We start from the raw sequence: 23267 nt of genomic DNA on the forward strand, positions 1-23267 counted from the left end.
TTCCTGCAAAGGAACTGGAAAAATGACTCCCATATTTTCCAGATCTGAGACAGATTTTAGAAAAGCCTGAGCTTTTATATGATGTTTTGGAATATGGGTGAGAAAAAAACCTTCCTTTAGGAGTTTGTATTCTGAATCCAATTCGATATCCCTGAGAATCCAGGGATTTTGGACAGATTGTAACCAAGTTTTCTAAAAAAGATTTAATCTGCCGCCTACCAGAAATACTGGGTTGGGGGCCATATCTTCATGAGTCTTAAAGGCTGGAATAGGTTTCTTATTCTGCTTGTATTTATTCTAATTTGAAGAGATCTCCAGACTGAGCCAAAGGGTATAGGGGAGGAGTCAGTTTTCTGTTCTGACAAAAGGAATGAAAACTATAGGGAGCTTTAAAATTTCCCTTTAGACTTTTTGTCCTGAGGAAGGAAAGCTCTGTTACCTCCAGCAATAATATAAATAATAGAATCCAGTTGAAACCCAACCAACTTCTTTCCTTGGAAAGAAATATATAGTAATCTAGTCTTAGATACCATGTCAGCATTCCATGATTTAAGCCATAAAGCTCTTCTGGTAAGAATATCTAAAGACATGCTTTTTTTTGCAGACTTTATAAGAGAAAAAGGCGCGCTAAAATGCGCATACGACAATGCATCATGACGCGCGCAAAGTAATGACAGGCAAATAGTGACGCATGATATTTAATAGCTTTATTAGGCGTGAAAATTCTATTGCTATAGATGCGCATATAGCATGTGAATCTGATGAGCATACAAGCTCCATGTGAGAGAAATGTCACGAAACTGATGCATAAACATGCACATGGTTTAACGCGCTCTTGTGTGTGTATTTGGAAAAAAAAAATAAAAGGCTTGCGAACCCATCGCATAAATATACACCAGGTTGAACGTGCGCTTTTGAAATTTTAGGGGCGAAAAAATTATCTAGCAAGGGGAATGGAAGGAATCTATCCCTGGGCCAAACATACATTTAAAAATGTTTAAACATTTTTAAAAGTGCCCATAAACATGTCTGAGTGTCTATAAAAAATACAAAACATACTTACCGATAGATACTCATTCACTTAGCAGAAGACAGCCAAACCAGTACTGAAACATATCAGCAGAGGTATTGGGGTAAGAGTATAACGTCGATCTGTAAAGGGAGGCACAAGACAAGTCCCTGCAACAGAATTTACAGAGAGCCCACAAAGGATTTCCTGTAAGGTTAAAAAAAAAAAAAGTGATAATGAGGCAGTACTCCAATCACATCCCTCTAACAAGCACTGTACTCTGAGGGGAATCTGGCTTTATTTATGCTCCGAAGACCCTTTCACTGAAGAAAGCAAGCACATCATCATGCTTCAACCACCAAGATTTGGAAACTTTACCTCAAACTTAGAAGCATGATGCATTTATTTATTTTTACAAAACAGAGAAGAAAGTGTATAACAGAATATTAATACATAAATACAATTTCAACATATAAATACTGTTCTTGCATCTGCATGGTAGACAATATTTTAAGTCCCTTTAAAGTTTTCAGTTGTGTCCCTTTAATTTGTCCACTCACGTTATATGCATATAAAAGAAATGGGAGATTGAAGAGATGATAGGGGGCGCCCTTGGAATGGTGAACCAATTATGTTAATAAAGCTAAACTAAGCAGTAGGTGTGACACAATCAAATGATGTAATAAAATATCCTTGGAAAGATATCAATCACATATGTGTAGATGATATATAGACTAATAGTGCAGTAATTCTAGTAGGAGTTAACAAACAGATGTGATCAATATATAAACATAATCGATATTAAATTGTTTGCAGCAAATGTGATAGTAGTGTAGTGATTAGAAAAAAGTCCCAAATATAACAAAATATGATGGTATCACAATGGTACAGTGAATATTTGGGTCAAGGCAGCTGTCTGTGTGAGGATCAAGGCCCAGATCCTGGATCAAATATCTGTAGACAACATAAGAGAACAGAAGCGCCACATGGCCCAATATTGTTTGAAAAAAAATGTTAACAGATCTCAGTGGAATGACATTTGGTGAGACAACCCTAGTTGTGTAGAAGAGGCGGCCTGGGATCATATGCAGTCACCCAGCAGACTGACCTCCAATGGCTAATCAGCAATCTGTAGATGGTATAAACAGATACAACACCAGTATGGCCTAGTATTGTATGGGCAAATTGAGTATGTGGCGATATATTTACTCACATTTGGTGATGCACCTCTCTTGGTGCACTAGAGGCAAACTGGGATCAAACAGTCACCCAGTAGACTGATACCCGATAAGGCAGGAACTCCCAGCAATCCAGAAAGATGGACAGAAGTGTAGTGAGAAGGTATGGCAGCAAGTGGTAAGTATAATCAAAACTTACTTTATTAAAATATATTAAAAAAAAAAAACATTTCATCCAACCAGTGGAAAGCCTGATGAAACATCCACTGGTTGGATGAGAAACACGTTGCTAGTATTTTATATAGTTTAATAAAGTAAGTTTTGATTATACTTATCACTTGCTGCCATACCTTCTTACTATACTTCTGTCCATCTTTCTGGATTGCTGGGAGTTCCTGCCTTACCGGGTATCAGTCTACTGGGTGACTGTTTGATCCCAGTTTGCCTCTAGTGCACCAAGGGAGGTGCATCGCCAAATGTGAGTACATATATTACCACATACTCCTTCATTTGTCCATACAATACTAGGCCATATTGGCGTTATATCTGTTTATACCATCTACAGATTACCGATTAGCCATTGGAGGTCAGTCTGCTGGGTGACTGCATATGATCCCAGGCCGCCTCTTCTGCACTACTAGAGGTGTCTCACCAAATGTGAGTGTCATTACACTGAGATCTGTTACCATTTTGATGAAAACAATATTGGGCCATGTGGCGCTTCTGTTCTCTTATGTTGTCTACAGATAAAATAAATGGGATTTAACATGCTGATAGAAACATCATAATAAAAAAAAAAACACATGAAAATAATTCTGTTCTTCAGAAGGAAACAATGGCATCTATTAACATAAAACATGGAAACAAAAGATTATTCAGCAATACTGTCACTCAAATAACAAAAATAATGATAATGATATCCAGATCTGATCTCACAAGGGGAAATTGTATTAATAATTAAGAGTCGGGAAGATGTGTCACAGTGTTGATGGTATGGGCACTTAGTAAATATCTCCCCAAATCAAGATTAATGTTGCTTTAACTAGAAAAGAGGAGGACAGGGTTTCTATAGTAACCAGACATTTGGATGAAAGAAATCTAGAGCACAGAGCAGATAATTAAGAATGCTATGGAAAAAAAAAAAAAAGATTCCTTTTATATCACCATTTCTCTGTTGTGCGCACACTGTGATAACCTTGTATTAGATAGATATGAAAAAGTAAATTAAACTTCAATAATTAACCCTGGTCAGACAGCAAAATATTGGAATTATCAGTGTCTGCTTATCACATTTCCTCTTATGAAAGACTCTTTAGCTCACTTTGAGACAATATCCTTCTATCACAGTAATTTAATTTTGATTTTCAGGGGTTAAATAGCTATAAAAAAAAATAAAAAAAAGAGAACAAAGAAAAATTGTCTGGCAGTCTGATATAGGTCCAAATGAGTAATAAATAGGAGTTAATCAACTGAAAGAAGAGGTTAGAAGGTTGGTATTAAGTATTAACCCGACAATTTTATTCATTACTAATGACTTATGATTAACACATGCTTTTATTTAAATAAATACAAAATAAAGGTCAGGGTTATGTAGGACTGACTATTACATCATTATGGGGATGCTCTAGAATGTTAAAGTAGTAACTATTAAGTTTAAAGGAACAGTGAAGTCAAAATTAAACTTTCATGATTCAGATAGGGCATGCAATTTTAAACAAATTTCCCATTTACTTTTAGCATTAAATTAGCTTTGTTCTTTTGCTATTCTTTGTTGAAAGCTAAACCTAGGTAGGCTCATATATTAATTTCTATGCCCTTAAGGACCTGCTCTTATCTCAGTGCATTTTGACAGTTTTTTACAGCTAGAAAGTGCTAGTTAATGTGTGGTATATAGATAATAGTGTGTTCACTCCCGTGGAGTTATGAGTCAGCACTGATTGGGTAAAATGCAAGTCTGTCAAAAGAACTGAAATAAGGGGGCAGTTTGCAGAGGGTTGGATACAAGGTTGGATACAAGGTAATCACAGAGGTAAAAAGTGTATTAATATAACCGTGTTGGTTATGCAAAACTGTGGAATGCATAATAAAGAGATTACCTATCTTTTTAAACAATAAAGATTCTGGAGTAGGATTAATTCTAGGTGAGCACCATAGCGTGCATGTGCGTTTAGCTATCTGGCAGCACTGTTTGCAACAATGTTTATAGTTATGTTATACATAGCTGCAAACACTGCTGCCATAAAGTGCTAAAGACGTGTATGCGCCCAAGCTCCTTATCAGCCGTTGATAACAGAAGTAAATTGAAAAGTTGCTTTAAATTGCATGATCTATATGAATCATGAACATTTCATTTTGACATTAAAGGGACATGAAACCCACATTTTTTCTTTAATGATTCAAATAGAACATGCAATTTTAATTAACTTTCTAATTTTCTCCTATTATCAATTTTTCTTCATTCTCTTGGTATCATTTGTTGAAGGAGCAGCAGTGCACTACTGGATTCTAACTGAACACATGGGTGAGCCAATGACAATTGAATATATATATAGCACATAGAAACACCCAGCACTCACCAGCTAGCTCACAGCTAAGATAAAATCACAACTGGAAAGGTTAGTTACAGCATCTGGCCAAACGGGAAAGCTCAGGAACCACGTCAAGGTCCTTTCCATTGCCTGAGTCCCCAACACAGCCACACCATCATGCGAGCTCACAAAGCCAAACAGACTGAGAACAAAGAAGGGGTGCACAGGTGGATGTAATCACCCAGAGAAAATACAAAACATGGAAGGGAACTGCACTCCAAGACCGGACCAGGTACACATCCTGTGACTCAGCAACATCCAGCCCTGTTCTCAGTCTGTTTGGTTTTGTGAGCTTGCATGATGGTGTGGCTGTGTTGGGGACTCAGGCAATGGAAAGGACCTTGACGTGGTGCCTGAGCTTTCCCGTTTGGCCAGATGCGGTAACTAACCTTTCCAGTTGTGATTTTATCTTAGTGAGCTAGCTGGTGAGTGCTGGGTGTTTCTATGTGCTATATATATATATATATATATATATATATATATATATATATATATATATATATATATATATATATATATATATATATATATATATATATATATTCATATTCATTCTATTGTCATTGGCTCACCCATGTGTTCAGTTAGAAACCAGTAGTGCAAGGAAGGAAGCAAATTAAATCATTAGTAATTTGGAAATTTGTTTAAAAATGTATTCTCTAACTGAATCGCTAAAGAAACATTTTGGGTTTCATGTCCCTTTAATGACCTTTTAAGAGAGGTCACATGTATTTAGCACTTCTTGGCAGCAAAAGTATATGCAGCAACATTATACATCATCATACACACTGATGCCAGAGTCCTAAAGACACATGCACTCTCCTGAGTTCATAAGAACCTACCGACTAGTTTATTCTTCAACAAAAGGATCCAAATGTACAAAGTAAATTGGAAACTTTTTCTCTAGCTGAATCATAAAAGTTACATTTTTGTCAAGGCACACCTTCCAAATTTCAATTAAGTTTACCCTTTTATCAAGGCCATCATGATTAGCAACAGTGAGCAATAAATTTGCAAGGTAAGAAGAAATTTCCTGTATGAAATTGTATTTATTTTCTTCTCATTGTTTCACAAAAGAGTAACCTTACACCGACTGAACCTTCCCCTATAGTATAGTAAATAGTTGTATCCTGACATACACTTTATAAAGCTAAGGGGATATTATTAAGTTAATCATAATCACCAGATAACAATAACTTGCCCCGCACCCATCTGCTCTTTGATTGCCTGCTATAAAACTGACAATGTTTGACCTATGACAAGTTCAGAATGAAACAAGTTTTTTTTCAAGGAATCTGGAAGCTCTTTCCTCTTCAACAATAATGATCTGGGAACTGTATGTGTCAGACAATGAGCCTTAAAGAGGCACTCTAGCATACATATTTAGAGTTTACACACTCAATTTAAAGGGACAGTCAACACCAGAATTTTTGTTGCTTAAAAAGATAGCCAATTCCTTTATTAAAATTGTATTTGCGTGGCACTCAAAACAAAATTTATGCTTACCTGATAAATGTATTTCTTTCTTGACACGATGAATCCACGGATCATCATTAATTACTGTTACTAGAGAATATCACTCCTGCCCAGCAGGAGGCGGCAAAGAGCACCACTGCAAAGCTGTTAAATATCTCCTCCCTTCCCTCCCACCCCAGTCATTCAACCGAAGTAAAGGAGAGAAAGGAAAAAACCCTGTCTAAATAACAGGGCAGGCCGTGGACTCATCGTGTCAAGAAATAAATAAATTTATCAGGTAAGCATAAATTTGGTTTTCTTTCTAATGACACGATGAGTCCACGGATCATCATTAATTACTGTTGGGAATCAATACCCAAGCTAGAGTACACAGATAAGGGAGGGACAAGACAGGAAACCTAAACAGAAGGCACCACCGCTTGAAAAAACAAACAAAAAAAAAAAAAAAACAACCTTTCTCCCAAGAGAGACCTCAGTCGAGGCAAAAAAACAATATTATAGAAGATTGAAAAAGAGTGAAAAGAGGACCAGGTTGCAGGCTTGCAAATCTGTTCCATAAAGGTTTCAATTTAAAGCCCAGGAATAAACAACCCTCGCAGAAAGAGTAGATACTCTGTCCAGCAGTTTCATAGTCAAAGCAAATGATACTCTTCAGCCACAAATTAAAAGAAGTATCTGTAGCATTCTTCTGTCCCTTACTTTAAACAGAAGACTTACTAAAATCCTTAGTCGCCTGAAAAAGAATCTTAGCGCACGTACCACGTACAGATTGTGTAGTAGCCGTCCTGAAAAGAAGGATTAGGACACAAGGAAAGAACAACCATCACCTGATTAATGTTCCAGTCTGAAACTGTTTAGACTCTTGAGATCTAAATTGGTTTGAAGGTTCCATCCTGGGAACCGCAAACAGATTGGAGTAAAATCCTAGACCCCATTCCTCTTCAGACCAGGAACTATCACTCCCAGGTCGGAGAGGTCCCGTACATTGTAAGAACGCCTCTCTTTTTGTCTGGTCTACAGATAATTTTGAAAGCAGAAACCTGCCTCTGGGAGGAAAATTCTTGAACTCAAGTTTGTATCCCTGGGACACTATGTCCACTGCCCAGGCATCCTACCCGGATCAGAGGCAGACCTGTTGACTTAGAAACCACAGTAGGCTTTTTGGATTTCTCTTGAAATATTGACAGAAACGAGAACTACTCTGACATCCCCTTTGTTTGTTTCTCTTATCCTGAGGAGAAGATGATACATCGCAGACCAAGGTTTTAACCATACGGCTCTGCAGGCTAGAACCGCAAAACATTAAGTCTTTACCACTTCCTAGCTCTAACGTAGGGAAAGAGAATGACTGGGGTGGGAGGGAAGGGAGGAGCTATTCAACAACTTTGCTGTGGTGCTCTTTACCGCCTCTGGCTGGGCAGGAGTGATATTAAATACAGTAATTAATGATGATCCGTGAACTCATCGTGTCATTAGAAATAAAAAAAAATTATACCTGATCCCCATGAAAATAAAAAAGCCCCCCAAAATAAAAACACCCCCTAATCTAAACTACCAATAGCCCTTAAAAGGGCCTTTTGTAGGGCATTGCCCCAAGTTAAACAGCTCTTTTACCTCTAAAATATACTAAGTCCCCCCTAACAGTAAACCCCCCAAAAAAAACCTTATAAAAAAAAAAAACACCCAAAAAATTAAAATAAAGCCTAAACCGAAGCCCCAAATTAGGTACTTACTGTTCCTGAAGTCTGGCAGAGAAGGTCTTCTTCCAAACGGATCCATCATCTTCTATCTTCATCCGGAGTGAAGGCGGTGCGGAGCTGTGTTCCCGATGCTTGGATCCTTAACGGCGGCAGTCCTCTGCGGTGTGGAAGCTCCTCTTCATGCAATCGTCTGTCACACACTGAAGATTGAATGCAAGGTACCCCATATTTATTAGGGTACCTTGCATTCCTATTGGCTGAAATTTTGAAATCAGCCAATAGGATGAGAGCTACTGAAATCTTCTTGGCTGATTTGAACAGCCAATAGGACTTCAGTAGCTCTAATCCTTTTTGGCTGATTTCAAAATTTCAGTCAATAGGAATGCAAGGTACCCCAAATTGATTGGGGAACCTTGCATACAATAATCAGTCTACGACGGACATCGGCTGAAGAGGAGACTCCATGCCGCCGAGGACCGCCACTGAGGATCCAGGCATCGGGAACACAGCTCCGGACCGTGCCGCCTTCACTCTGGATGAAGATAGAAGATGATGGATTTGTCTGGAAGAAGACCTTCTCCGCTGGACTTCAGGAACAGTAAGTACCTATTTGGGGCTTAGGTTTAGGCTTTTTTATTTTCATTTTTGGGGTGTTTTTTTTTGGTTTGTTTTTTTAGATTAGGGTTTTTTTTCGGCTTGAAAAAGAGCTGATTGCCCTTTTAAAGGGCAGTAAAAGAGCTGAATGCTATTTTAAGGACAATGCCCATAAAAATGCCCCTTTAGGGGCAATGGGTACTTTAGTTTCTTTTAGTGATAGTTTTTTTTTTATTTTGGGGGTTTGGTGGGTGGGGTTTACTGTTAGAGAGGACTTAGTATTTTTTAGAGATAAAAACATAATTTATGTAAGAACTTACCTGATAAATTCATTTCTTTCATATTAACAAGAGTCCATGAGCTAGTGACGTATGGGATATACATTCCTACCAGGAGGGGCAAAGTTTCCCAAACCTTAAAATGCCTATAAATACACCCCTCACCACACCCACAAATCAGTTTAACGAATAGCCAAGAAGTGGGGTGATAAGAAAAAAAGTGCGAAGCATATAAAATAAGGAATTGGAATAATTGTGCTTTATACAAAAAAATCATAACCACCACAAAAAAGGGTGGGCCTCATGGACTCTTGTTAATATGAAAGAAATGAATTTATCAGGTAAGTTCTTACATAAATTATGTTTTCTTTCATGTAATTAACAAGAGTCCATGAGCTAGTGACGTATGGGATAATGACTACCCAAGATGTGGATCTTTCCACACAAGAGTCACTAGAGAGGGAGGGATAAAATAAAGACAGCCAATTCCTGCTGAAAATAATCCACACCCAAAATAAAGTTTAACGAAAAACATAAGCAGAAGATTCAAACTGAAACCGCTGCCTGAAGAACTTTTCTACCAAAAACTGCTTCAGAAGAAGAAAATACATCAAAATGGTAGAATTTAGTAAAAGTATGCAAAGAGGACCAAGTTGCTGCTTTGCAGATCTGGTCAACCGAAGCTTCATTCCTAAACGCCCAGGAAGTAGATACTGACCTAGTAGAATGAGCTGTAATTCTCTGAGGCGGAATTTTACCCGACTCAACATAGGCAAGATGAATTAAAGATTTCAACCAAGATGCCAAAGAAATGGCAGAAGCTTTCTGGCCTTTCCTAGAACCGGAAAAGATAACAAATAGACTAGAAGTCTTACGGAAAGATTTCGTAGCTTCAACATAATATTTCAAAGCTCTAACAACATCCAAAGAATGCAACGATTTCTCCTTAGAATTCTTAGGATTAGGACATAATGAAGGAACCACAATTTCTCTACTAATGTTGTTGGAATTCACAACTTTAGGTAAAAATTCAAAAGAAGTTCGCAACACCGCCTTATCCTGATGAAAAATCAGAAAAGGAGACTCACAAGAAAGAGCAGATAATTCAGAAACTCTTCTAGCAGAAGAGATGGCCAAAAGGAACAAAACTTTCCAAGAAAGTAATTTAATGTCCAATGAATGCATAGGTTCAAACGGAGGAGCTTGAAGAGCTCCCAGAACCAAATTCAAACTCCAAGGAGGAGAAATTGACTTAATGACCGGTTTTATACGAACCAAAGCTTGTACAAAACAATGAATATCAGGAAGAATAGCAATCTTTCTGTGAAAAAGAACAGAAAGAGCGGAGATTTGTCCTTTCAAAGAACTTGCGGACAAACCCTTATCTAAACCATCCTGAAGAAACTGTAAAATTCTCGGTATTCTAAAAGAATGCCAAGAAAAATGATGAGAAAGACACCAAGAAATATAAGTCTTCCAGACTCAATAATATATCTCTCGAGATACAGATTTACGAGCCTGTAACATAGTATTAATCACGGAGTCAGAGAAACCTCTTTGACCAAGAATCAAGCGTTCAATCTCCATACCTTTAAATTTAAGGATTTCAGATCCGGATGGAAAAAAGGACCTTGCGACAGAAGGTCTGGTCTTAACGGAAGAGTCCATGGTTGGCAAGATGCCATCCGGACAAGATCCGCATACCAAAACCTGTGAGGCCATGCCGGAGCTATTAGCAGAACAAACGAGCATTCCCTCAGAATCTTGGAGATTACTCTTGGAAGAAGAACTAGAGGCGGAAAGATATAGGCAGGATGATACTTCCAAGGAAGTGATAATGCATCCACTGCCTCCGCCTGAGGATCCCGGGATCTGGACAGATACCTGGGAAGTTTCTTGTTTAGATGAGAGGCCATCAGATCTATCTCTGGGAGCCCCCACATTTGAACAATCTGAAGAAATACCTCTGGGTGAAGAGACCATTCGCCCGGATGCAACGTTTGGCGACTGAGATAATCCGCTTCCCAATTGTCTACACCTGGGATATGAACCGCAGAGATTAGACAGGAGCTGGATTCCGCCCAAACCAAAATTTGAGATACTTCTTTCATAGCCAGAGGACTGTGAGTCCCTCCTTGATGATTGATGTATGCCACAGTTGTGACATTGTCTGTCTGAAAACAAATGAACGATTCTCTCTTCAGAAGAGGCCAAAACTGAAGAGCTCTGAAAATTTCACAGAGTTCCAAAATATTGATCGGTAATCTCACCTCCTGAGATTCCCAAACTCCTTGTGCCGTCAGAGATCCCCACACAGCTCCCCAACCTGTGAGACTTGCATCTGTTGAAATTACAGTCCAGGTCGGAAGAACAAAAGAAGCCCCCTGAATTAAACGATGGTGATCTGTCCACCACGTTAGAGAGTGTCGAACAATCGGTTTTAAAGATATTAATTGATATATCTTCGTGTAATCCCTGCACCATTGGTTCAGCATACAGAGCTGAAGAGGTCGCATGTGAAAACGAGCAAAGGGGATCGCGTCCGATGCAGCAGTCATAAGACCTAGAATTTCCATGCATAAGGCTACAGAAGGGAATGATTGAGACTGAAGGTTTCGACAAGCTGTAATCAATTTTAGACGTCTCTTGTCTGTTAAAGACAGAGTCATGGACACTGAATCTATCTGGAAACCCAGAAAGGTTACCCTTGTTTGAGGAATCAAAGAACTTTTTGGTAAATTGATCCTCCAACCATGATCTTGAAGAAACAACACAAGTCGATTCGTATGAGACTCTACTAAATGTAAAGACTGAGCAAGTACCAAGATATCGTCCAAATAAGGAAATACCACAATACCCTGTTCTCTGATTACAGACAGAAGGGCACCGAGAATCTTTGTGAAAATTCTTGGAGCTGTAGCAAGGCCAAACGGTAGAGCCACAAATTGGTAATGCTTGTCTAGAAAAGAGAATCTCAGGAACTGATAATGATCTGGATGAATCGGAATATGCAGATATGCATCCTGTAAATCTATTGTGGACATATAATTCCCTTGCTGAACAAAAGGCAATATAGTCCTTACAGTTACCATCTTGAACGTTGGTATCCTTACATAACGATTCAATAATTTTAGATCCAGAACTGGTCTGAAGGAATTCTCCTTCTTTGGTACAATGAAGAGATTTGAATAAAACCCCATCCCCTGTTCCGGAACTGGAACTGGCATAATTACTCCAGCCAACTCTAGATCTGAAACACAATTCAGAAATGCTTGAGCTTTCACTGGATTTACTGGGACACGGGAAAGAAAAAATCTCTTTGCAGGAGGTCTCATCTTGAAACCAATTCTGTACCCTTCTGAAACAATGTTCTGAATCCAAAGATTGTGAACAGAATTGATCCAAATTTCTTTGAAAAAACGTAACCTGCCCCCTACCAGCTGAACTGGAATGAGGGCCGTACCTTCATGTGAACTTAGAAGCAGGCTTTGCCTTTCTAGCAGGCTTGGATTTATTCCAGTCTGGAGATGGTTTCCAAACTGAAACTGCTCCTGAGGACGAAGGATCAGGCTTTTGTTCTTTGTTGAAACGAAAGGAACGAAAACGATTGTTAGCCCTGTTTTTACCTTTAGATTTTTTATCCTGTGGTAAAAAAGTTCCTTTCCCACCAGTAACAGTTGAAATAATAGAATCCAACTGAGAACCAAATAATTTGTTTCCCTGGAAAGAAATGGAAAGTAGAGTTGATTTAGAAGCCATATCAGCATTCCAAGTCTTAAGCCATAAAGCTCTTCTGGCTAAAATAGCCAGAGACATAAACCTATCAACAACTCTAATAATATCAAAAATGGCATCACAGATAAAATTATTAGCATGCTGGAGAAGAATAATAATATCATGAGAATCACGATTTGTTACTTGTTGCGCTAGAGTTTCCAACCAAAAAGTTGAAGCTGCAGCAACATCAGCCAATGATATAGCAGGTCTAAGAAGATTACCTGAACACAGATAAGCTTTTCTTAGAAAAGATTCAATTTTTCTATCTAAAGGATCCTTAAACGAGGTACCATCTGACGTAGGAATGGTAGTACGTTTAGCAAGGGTAGAAATAGCCCCATCAACTTTAGGGATTTCGTCCCAAAATTCTAACCTGTCAGGCGGAACAGGATATAATTGCTTAAAACGTTTAGAAGGAGTAAATGAATTACCCAATTTATCCCATTCTTTGGAAATTACTGCAGAAATAGCATTAGGAACAGGAAAAACTTCTGGAATAACCGCAGGAGCTTTAAAAACCTTATCCAAACGTATAGAATTAGTATCAAGAGGACTAGAATCCTCTATTTCTAAAGCAATTAGTACTTCTTTAAGTAAAGAGCGAATAAATTCCATCTTAAATAAATATGAAGATTTATCAGCATCAATCTCTGAGATAGAATCCTCTGAACCAGAAGAGTCCAAAGAATCAGAATGATGGTGTTCATTTAAAAATTCATCTGTAGAGAGAGAAGATTTAAAAGACTTTTTACGTTTACTAGAAGGAGAAATAACAGACAAAGCCTTCTTTATGGATTCAGAAACAAAATCTCTTATGTTATCAGGAACATTCTGCACCTTAGATGTTGAGGGAACTGCAACAGGCAATGGTACATTACTAAAGGAAATATTATCTGCTTTAACAAGTTTGTCATGACAATTATTACAAACAACAGCTGGAGGAATAGCTACCAAAAGTTTACAGCAGATACACTTAGCTTTGGTAGATCCAGCAGGCAGTGATTTTCCTGTAGTATCTTCTGGCTCAGATGCAACGTGAGACATCTTGCAATATGTAAAAGAAAAAACAACATATAAAGCAAAATAGATCAAATTCCTTATAAGACAGTTTCAGGAATGGGAAAGAATGCCAAATATCAAGCTTCTAGCAACCAGAAGCAAATGAAAAATAAGACTGAAATAATGTGGAGACAAAAGCGACGCCCATATTTTTTAGCGCCAAATAAGACGCCCACATTATTTGGCGCCTAAATGCTTTTGGCGCCAAAAATGACGCCACATCCGGAACGCCGACATTTTTGGCGCAAAATAACGTCAAAAAATGACGCAACTTCCGGCGACACGTATGACGCCGGAAACGGAAAAGAATTTTTGCGCCAAAAAAGTCCGCGCCAAGAATGACGCAATAAAATGAAGCATTTTCAGCCCCCGCGAGCCTAACAGCCCACAGGGAAAAAAGTCAAATTGAGGTAAGAAAAATATGATAATTCAATGCATAATCCCAAATATGAAACTGACTGTCTGAAAATAAGGAAAGTTGAACATTCTGAGTCAAGGCAAATAAATGTTTGAATACATATATTTAGAACTTTATAAATAAAGTGCCCAACCATAGCTTAGAGTGTCACAGAAAATAAGACTTACTTACCCCAGGACACTCATCTACATGTTTGTAGAAAGCCAAACCAGTACTGAAACGAGAATCAGTAGAGGTAATGGTAAATATAAGAGTATATCGTCGATCTGAAAAGGGAGGTAAGAGATGAATCTCTACGACCGATAACAGAGAACCTATGAAATAGACCCCGTAGAAGGAGATCACTGCATTCAATAGGCAATACTCTCTTCACATCCCTCTGACATTCACTGCACGCTGAGAGGAAAACCGGGCTCCAACTTGCTGCGGAGCGCATATCAACGTAGAATCTAGCACAAACTTACTTCACCACCTCCCTTGGAGGCAAAGTTTGTAAAACTGATTTGTGGGTGTGGTGAGGGGTGTATTTATAGGCATTTTAAGGTTTGGGAAACTTTGCCCCTCCTGGTAGGAATGTATATCCCATACGTCACTAGCTCATGGACTCTTGTTAATTACATGAAAGAAAGTGATGTTTAATTTAGGGCAATGCCCTACAAAAGGCCCTTTTAAGGGCTATTGGTAGTTTAGTATTAGATTACGGGGTGATTTTATGTAGGGGGATTTTTTATTTTTATGCAGGTATTAGTTTAGGTTTAAATTTTTTATTTTGGACAGCTTTGTTTATTTTTTCTGTAATTTTACTTTTTGTAAATTAAGCTTGGGGGTTTGTATTTTTTAAACATAGACTGTCCTCTTGGCAGGCTTATCGCCTAGTATTAATATAACTGTCGGTTATGCAAAACTGGGGAATGTGTAATAAAGGGATTATCTAACTATTTAAACAATACACATTTTGGAGTTGACTGTCCCTTTAAGCAGAATTTTTCATGCCAGCCCTTCCCCCATAATAGATGCTGCTATATTTTTTATTTTTAAAGAAATTTAATATTTATTTTTTATATTTGGGGGGGATTTACATCTGGTTCAGGGTTCACACACACAACTCTGAAGAGCGGATTCTGCTTAAAAGAGTGCTTTACTCATATTTCAATTTTCACTTTGTTACTCCTGTGCTAAATGCAAGTTAATGATCAGAACAATGGATATGATTGCTTGTATTAAATGGGTCACCTTTTAGTGGAATTAATTTAAGCTCAACTGGAGCTTTTTTGTAAGTATATTAGATTTGTATAGGTTGAACTCGACTGACTTCGGTCTTTTTTCAACCTCATCTACTATGTTACAACAAATACAACAGTCTATGAGCGATTTCAACCTCAGTGTCTTTCTTACACCTACATCCTGCCCTTTGCCTTATTTCACTTTGACATGGCTCAATTGAAGGAGCCAATCTCGGCTTGACTCTGTAGAAAAGGTTAGCCATGGTCATTATGTTAGTATAAACTGCTATGTTTTGCAGTTATCTGCTAGATCAAATTAGGGAAAGATATATAAAGTAGAGTTATTATATAAAGTATGGTTATCCTTCAGAAGTGTACATTGTGCATTTCTGTAAATGAGAAAAGCCACAATTTTGAGAGCAAACAGGGAGCAAAATAAATAATGAAAGTATATTGTGAAGTTGTTTTGCTACATAAACATTTTATATTAAAATCTCAAGGTATTTAATATCCCTTTAAAGCTTATACAACTGCGAAGGGAACTTGTCTGATGGCAGCTTTCTCTGGTTACCAGTTTGATGTTCCTAAAGTTTCTTTTTATCTACAGAATATTTTTATCTGCATTTGCAGTGTTTGAGAGAAATTATTATGTTTCTTATACCTACAGTGGGTCTTCCTTTTCTGTAAATAAATATCACGTGAGTGTGCATGTCAAATGGTATTGCACAATTTATCTCTACAGGCAAACAAGGATTTGGATTAATATCACTCAAATTACTTGGAACTCTCTCAAATAGAGACTGTGTGGAAATTTGCCCTAATACATTTGGATTATGTATCTTTTTTATCTGAATACCATTTGTGACATATTACAGTATATCAGGACTTACTAATTGGTTTAGAACCATCACTCTCCACTAAATGGTCAATATTGTTTTGAAGCAGTATTGTGATACTAACTGGTTTCAAACAAACTTGGTTGTTGTTTTTGTGGTACATAAAAGGTTAATTTGGATGTTTTTGTTATCTCTAAGGAGCACACGGTAAGCCTCTCCCTTACCGGTAAGCTGAAAAAGGCTGAGTGTTTTGTTTCCTCCTCGTACTTTCCATCTGTTGAGTTTGTGGATTCCATTGCTTTGGATGAGGGGTTCCTACCAATGCCCATTGCTGGAGAGATGGACACTTGTTGTACGCCTCGGCTGAGCCTGGCAGGGGAACTCTTTCCTGGGATAAGAAGTTGTGTATTCAGAGGTCAGAGAGAGGAATATGGCAACTTGCACATCTAGACTGGAGAGTTACCTATTGTCAGTCTTCAAAGATATCTGGAGGAAAAAAAAAAAAAAGTACTTGAAGTTAGCATCATAATTTCCTGTCAAAGCAGACAGCACCATTTAACTTTCTAAAATATGTGGAGATAAATAACTAAAAATAAAATCTGTCAAGTATATAACAAAGCTCAACAAACATTGTTACAAATTATATTAATGAGAAATGATGGTTCCATTAAAGGGGCATTGATCTGCATTTGTTTTTATGTCTTCGCAGCAATCCATACTATCCGAGAAAAAAGTTCTTTTAACTTTAGTTTGTCATTGAAATAGGAGCCCAGCCCATTTGGGGTTCCTGCAGCTGACCTGAATATAAATGAATTCCTGTCAGCTGCTTGCCTGAGTACATTGTTTCTTTAAAGGACCACTAAATACAGTAGAATTCCATGATTAACACGTGCATAATAAAAAGACAATGTAATAACATTCTGAATTTCAAATAAGCAGTAAAAAATGACAAATTAATTTTGTCACCCCATTTACCAGCCTACTGTATCATGTAACAGCCAGCAGCCAATCACAGACTAGTATACGTATACCCTAGGAACTTGAGCACATGCTCAGTAGGAGCTGGTGTCTCAAAAAGTGTGCATATTAAAATAATGCGCAGAACAGAAGTAAATTGGAAAGTCTCTTAAAACTAAAAGATCTTTCATTGTTTCTCAACGCAGTCCTCAAGTACCCCCAACATGCCAGATTTTCATTCTAGTTGAACCAGTGCACAAGTCATATAATCAGCTTAGGGCGAGAACAGGTTAGTAAACAGTGAAAATTGTGGCAACAAGGAGCAAGCAGTGAATGATTTCAAAGCGCTCCCCAGATGATGACACGTGGTTGTTGTCTTCACTTAACTCCTTGTGTGGATGATGACCATGTGTCTTCATGCATGGTTAAGGGGTTAAAGGGATATTTTAAGGCTAAAATAAAATGCTCTAATTTGCACTAGTATTCCCTGCTATGTTGCAAAGCATTTTTTCATTAAAATATCCCTTTAACAACACCAAAATTACCTAACTGAAAATATTTCTTACTCCTGTTACGGTTATTAGAAATTCATAATAGTACAGACTTCACAACCAAACAAGGCTGTAACACATTATGAAAGAAACTACTACAGGCCTTTGTGTAAGGGGTTAAACATGTCAGTATACATCTATAACTTTGGGGCTTGGTTGGGAGTCTGAAAATCAGCACAATGTTATTTAAAAATAAGCAAAATTATACATTTTTACAAAAGCACATCAAGATGGGTTATATAAATGGATCATCTACAAAATATTTATGTGTACAAATGTCCCTTTAATAGGAAACCAGTACAGTGTCCCTTTAAAACACATGCTTATAAAAATGGGACATTTGTGTAATAATAAAATGCTGTAAGGAATTTTAGCATTATTACATTAAAATGTCCCTTTAAGAATATACTAATTTGACAAAAAAAAAAAAAAAAAAACTGCCTGGTTAAGAAAGGTTTTCTTTAAATCCTAAACTAAAATTGTGCCCAGTCCATATTTATACAAAGGATGCAGATCAATTTTCATATAAACCTTACTCTAAATGACAAAGCAGTAAAAAGAATATGTAATGGTATTACGCAAACAAAACATGATACTGTAATTTGTGCCTTAGGCTACTATCTAGACACACCTTACACTGTGTGTATGCAATTATACCCAATATTTGTGCTTCACTGCTAGGCACAGCTAATTCAACTTCACACAACAAAATGCATAAAATCACTGCTTTATTGATATTGGAAATTAAGCAAAGTGAATGGGAAACAGTTAAAGGGAGATAAACGTGCAAACAAAAAATGCTCCAATGTGTAGAGTATTTTTATTATTGCACTATAACATGATAGGAGCTCAGGAGCATACACGTGTATTTTGCACTCTAGGGCAGAAGTGTTTGTTTATAGAAATGTTATACATGGTTACAAACACTTCTGCTGGTGGCTTAAGACATGTGCACGCTCCTGAGCTCACCCCATGATTACTAAGGATGCAAAGAGAAATAAACAAAATTGATAATAGAAGAAAATGGTTACTTTTTTTCCCAATGCTCTATCCAATCCATGTAAGTTTAATTTAGACTTTACTAACCCTTTAAATTCCGCTCGAGAGCAGCAATACTCTACTGGGAGCTAGCTGAGACAATAACACAAAGCATGTGTGTGTAGCCAATTATAATCAGCAAGCTGCCAGTAGTGCATTTCTGCTCCTGAGCCTATCAAGGTGTTTTGTTTTTCAACTTCTTTTACCATCTGAACAAAGTGATTTTAGTAATAGAAGGAAATTGAAAATTGCATGCTCTAACAGTACCTGAACGTTTAATTTTCACTTCCATGCCCCTTTAAGCTGCTGCAGTTTCATATCCATCTAGGACTAAATGAATTCTGTAGAAGGCAGGATTGCATATGAGCATAGAAATATCCTAAGCTTAGCTCTATAAACACACAAAACACAGAAAGAGGCCTCAATAGCTCTAAAACAAAGCTAAAAGAAAAATGTGATATCACCATGGCACAAATTGCATGATAATGTTTAACCCCACCTGCCAATAAAGCTAAAATCATTAGTTTCTACATTAAATGGAATATCTTTAGCCTCAAAATAGCATGACATTGTGTTTTCATCAGGCACATATTTAAAGGGACAGTCAACTCCCAAATGTTTATTGCTTTAAAAGATATATAATCCCCTTATTACAAGTTCCCCAGTTTTGCACAGGCAACATTATATTAAAGGGACACTCAATCAAAATTAAACTTTCATTATTCAGATAGAGCATGCCATTTTAAGCAACTTTCCAATTTACTTCCATTAACTAAATGTGCACAGACTGTTTATATTTAAACTTTTTGAGTCACCAGCTCCTACTGAGCATGTGCAAGAATAAGTGTGTATGCATTTGTGAATGGCTGATGGCTGTCACATGGTACATGTATGCATTTGTGATTGGCTGATGGCTGTCACATGGTACAGGGGGAGTGGAAAAAAACATAACTTAAAATTGTCAGAAAAAAATCTACCACTCATTTGAAGTTCATATTAAGTGCTATTGCATTGTCTTGTTATCTTGCAATTGTTGATTATGCAAATCTACTGTGTTGACTGGTCCTTTAATATACGTTTTACCTCTGATTAGCTTGCATCTAAGCCTCTTGACAGCCCCCTGATCACGACTATTATCTATTGACTTGCATGTTAGCCAATTAGTGCAGTGTCAGCCACAACTCCACTAGAGAGAGCACAATATTATCTATATGGCCCACATGAACTAGCCTGGTCTTGTTGTGAAAAAGCTAACAAAAAAAATGTGATAAGAGGCTGTCTGAAGTGGCTTAGAAACAGGCAGAAATGTGGGGTTTAAATGTTATAAAGTATATTAATATAACAATATTGGTTGTGCAAAGCTGGGGAATGGGTAGTAACGACGAATGACGGTACCTTTAAGTGACGTAATCCAAGATGGCGTCACTCGAATTCCGATTGGCTGATAGGATTCTACAGCCAATCGGAATTAAGGTAGAAAAATCTGATTGGCTTACTGAATCAGCCAATCAGATTCAAGTTCAATCCGATTGGCTGAACCAATCAGCCAATCGGATTGAACTTGAATCTGATTGGCTGATTCAGTCAGCCAATCAGATTTTTCTACCTTAATTCCGATTGGCTGATAGAATCCTATCAGCCAATCGGAATTCGAGTGACGCCATCTTGGATGACGTCACTTAAAAAGGTACCGTCATTCGTCGTTAGTCGTCGGGAAGAAGAGGATGGATCCGCGTAGGCTTCTCTGAAGATGGATCCGCTCCGCTCAGGATGGATGAAGATTGAAGACGCCGCCTGGACTTAGACTTCTATCGGATGGAAGATTTCTTCAGCGCCCCTTGGATGATGACTTCTGCCGCTCCGGATCTCCTCTTCGGTTCCATCGGTGGTCGGCTGGCTGAACACGACTCAAGGTAGGATGATCTTCAGGGGGGTAGTGTTAGGTTTATTTAGGGGGGGTTTGGGTTAGATTAGGGGTATGTGGGTGGTGGGTTTTAATGTTGGGGGGGGCTGTATTTTTCTTTTACAGGCAAAAGAGCAGTTTTCTTTGGGGCATGCACCGCAAAAGGCCCTTTTAAGGGCTGGTAAGGTAAAAGAGCTTTGAACTTTTTTTAATGTAGAATAGGGTAGGAGAATTTTTTTATTTTGGGGGGTTTGTTATTTTATTAGGGGGCTTAGATTAGGTGTAAGTAGCTTAAAATTGTTGTAATATTTGTTAAATGTTTGTAACTTATTTTTTTATTTTTTGTACTTTAGTTAGTTCATTTAATTGAATTGTAGTTATTTGTAGGTAATTAATGTAATTAATTTAATGATAGTGTAGTGTTAGGTTTAATTGTAACTTAGGTTAGGATTTATTTTACAGGTAATTTTGTATTTCTTAATAACTATTTAATAACTATTCTAACTAGCTAAAATAAATACAGAGTTACCTGTAAAATAAATATAAATCCTAAGATAGCTACAATGTAATTATTAATTACATTGTAGCTATCGTAGGGTTTATTTTACAGGTAAGTATTTCGTTTTAAATAGGATTCATTTATTAAAGTATAGTGTAGTGTTAGGTGTAATTGTAACTTAGGTTAGGATTTATTTTACAGGTAAATTTCTCTTTATTTTAACTAGGTAGCTATTAAATAGTTAATAACTATTTAATAGCTATTGTACCTAGTTAAAATAAATTGAAAGTTGCCTGTAAAATAAAAATAAATCCTAAGATAGCTACAATATAATTATTATTTATATTGTAGCTATATTAGGGTTTATTTTAAAGGTAAGTATTTAGTTTTAAATAGGATTCATTTAGTTAATAAGAGTTACATTTATTTAGATGTATTTAATTAATATTTAAGTTAGGGGGGTGTTAGGGTTAGTGTTAGACTTAGGTTTAGGGGTTAATCATTTTATTACAGTGGCGGCGGTGTAGGGGGGGGCAGGATAGGGGTTAATAAATTTATTATAGGTGGCGACGGTGTAGGGGGGAACAGATTAGGGGTTAATATGTATAATGTAGCTTGCGGTGGGCTCCGGGAGTGGCGGTATAGGGGTTACTAGGTATAATGTAGGTGGCGGCGGGGTCTGGGAGCGGCGGTTTAGGGGTTAATACATATTATAGTTGCGGCGGGGACCGGGAGCGGCGGTTTAGGGGTTAACATATTTATTATAGTGGCGGTGGGCTCCGGGAGCGGCGGTTTAGGGGGTAATTCATTTATTTAGTTGCGGCGGTGTAGGGGGGGGGCAGATTAGGGGTGTTTAGACTCGGGGTACATGTTAGGTGTAGACATTTCCCATAGGAATCAATGGGATGTCTGGCAGCAGCGAACGTGAACTTTCGCTATGGTCAGACTCCCATTGATTCCTATGGGATCCGCTGCCTCCAGGGCGGCGGATTGAAAACCAGGTGCTGAGCGTACCTGCTAGTTTTCATTTTAAGTATAGTTTGCTCGTTTACTCTAGGGCGATTCTGGAAGCGATCGTAAGCTATGTATTTACGTGATGTGCGAAGCTCACTCGACTGCTGCTGATAGATTCTACTTGCCTTATTCTACTACAGATGGTGACGTTTCCTGTGACGCTGCGGTAACTCGCGCATGCGCATTAGTTCAGAAAAAACGCCATCTTACAACTGCAGTTGTCAGCACGGATTGGTAATCCGTAACGGCTGACATACAAGTAGGTTGGGAAACAATTAATATTTCAAAGTAAATTATTGGCCAAAGGGTACATATTTAATAATTGAAGTACATTAGAAAAACATAATTTATGCTTACCTGATAAATTCCTTTCTTCTGTAGTGTGATCAGTCCACGGGTCATCATTACTTCTGGGATATTACTCCTCCCCAACAGGAAGTGCAAGAGGATTCACCCAGCAGAGCTGCATATAGCTCCTCCCCTCTACGTCACTCCCAGTCATTCGACCAAGGACCAACGAGAAAGGAAAAGCCAAGGGTGAAGTGGTGACTGGAGTATAAATTAAAAAATATTTACCTGCCTTAAAAACAGGGCGGGCCGTGGACTGATCACACTACAGAAGAAAGGAATTTATCAGGTAAGCATAAATTATGTTTTCTTCTGTTAAGTGTGATCAGTCCACGGGTCATCATTACTTCTGGGATACCAATACCAAAGCAAAAGTACACGGATGACGGGAGGGATAGGCAGGCTCTTTATACAGAAGGAACCACTGCCTGAAGAACCTTTCTCCCAAAAATAGCCTCCGATGAAGCAAAAGTGTCAAATTTGTAAAATTTGGAAAAAGTATGAAGCGAAGACCAAGTTGCAGCCTTGCAAATCTGTTCAACAGAGGCCTCATTCTTGAAGGCCCAAGTGGAAGCCACAGCTCTAGTAGAATGAGCTGTAATTCTTTCAGGAGGCTGCTGTCCAGCAGTCTCATAAGCTAAACGAATTATGCTACGAAGCCAAAAAGAAAGAGAGGTAGCGGAAGCTTTTTGACCTCTCCTCTGCCCAGAGTAAATGACAAACAGAGAAGACGTTTGTCGAAATTCCTTAGTTGCCTGTAAGTAAAATTTTAGAGCACGGACTACATCCAGGTTGTGCAGTAGACGTTCCTTCTTTGAAGA

At 37.9% G+C, this 23267-nt stretch overlaps 1 protein-coding gene across 3 annotated transcripts in view; it reads right to left on the minus strand.

Annotated features, from left to right (window-relative positions):
• SLC23A2 (solute carrier family 23 member 2) overlaps nucleotides 1–23267 on the minus strand; it is a 363505-nt gene that overhangs the window by 158162 nt on the left and 182076 nt on the right. For all 3 annotated transcript variants that reach the window (XM_053718194.1, XM_053718196.1, XM_053718195.1), the window contains one exon: nucleotides 16361–16622. In XM_053718194.1, the coding sequence (XP_053574169.1) occupies nucleotides 16361–16465 (105 nt within the window). In that variant the 5' untranslated portion in view covers nucleotides 16466–16622. The remainder of the gene's footprint in view (nucleotides 1–16360; nucleotides 16623–23267) is intronic.

This window comes from Bombina bombina, chromosome 6 (assembly GCF_027579735.1).
Source record: "Bombina bombina isolate aBomBom1 chromosome 6, aBomBom1.pri, whole genome shotgun sequence".
Taxonomy (NCBI): Eukaryota; Metazoa; Chordata; class Amphibia; order Anura; family Bombinatoridae; genus Bombina; species Bombina bombina.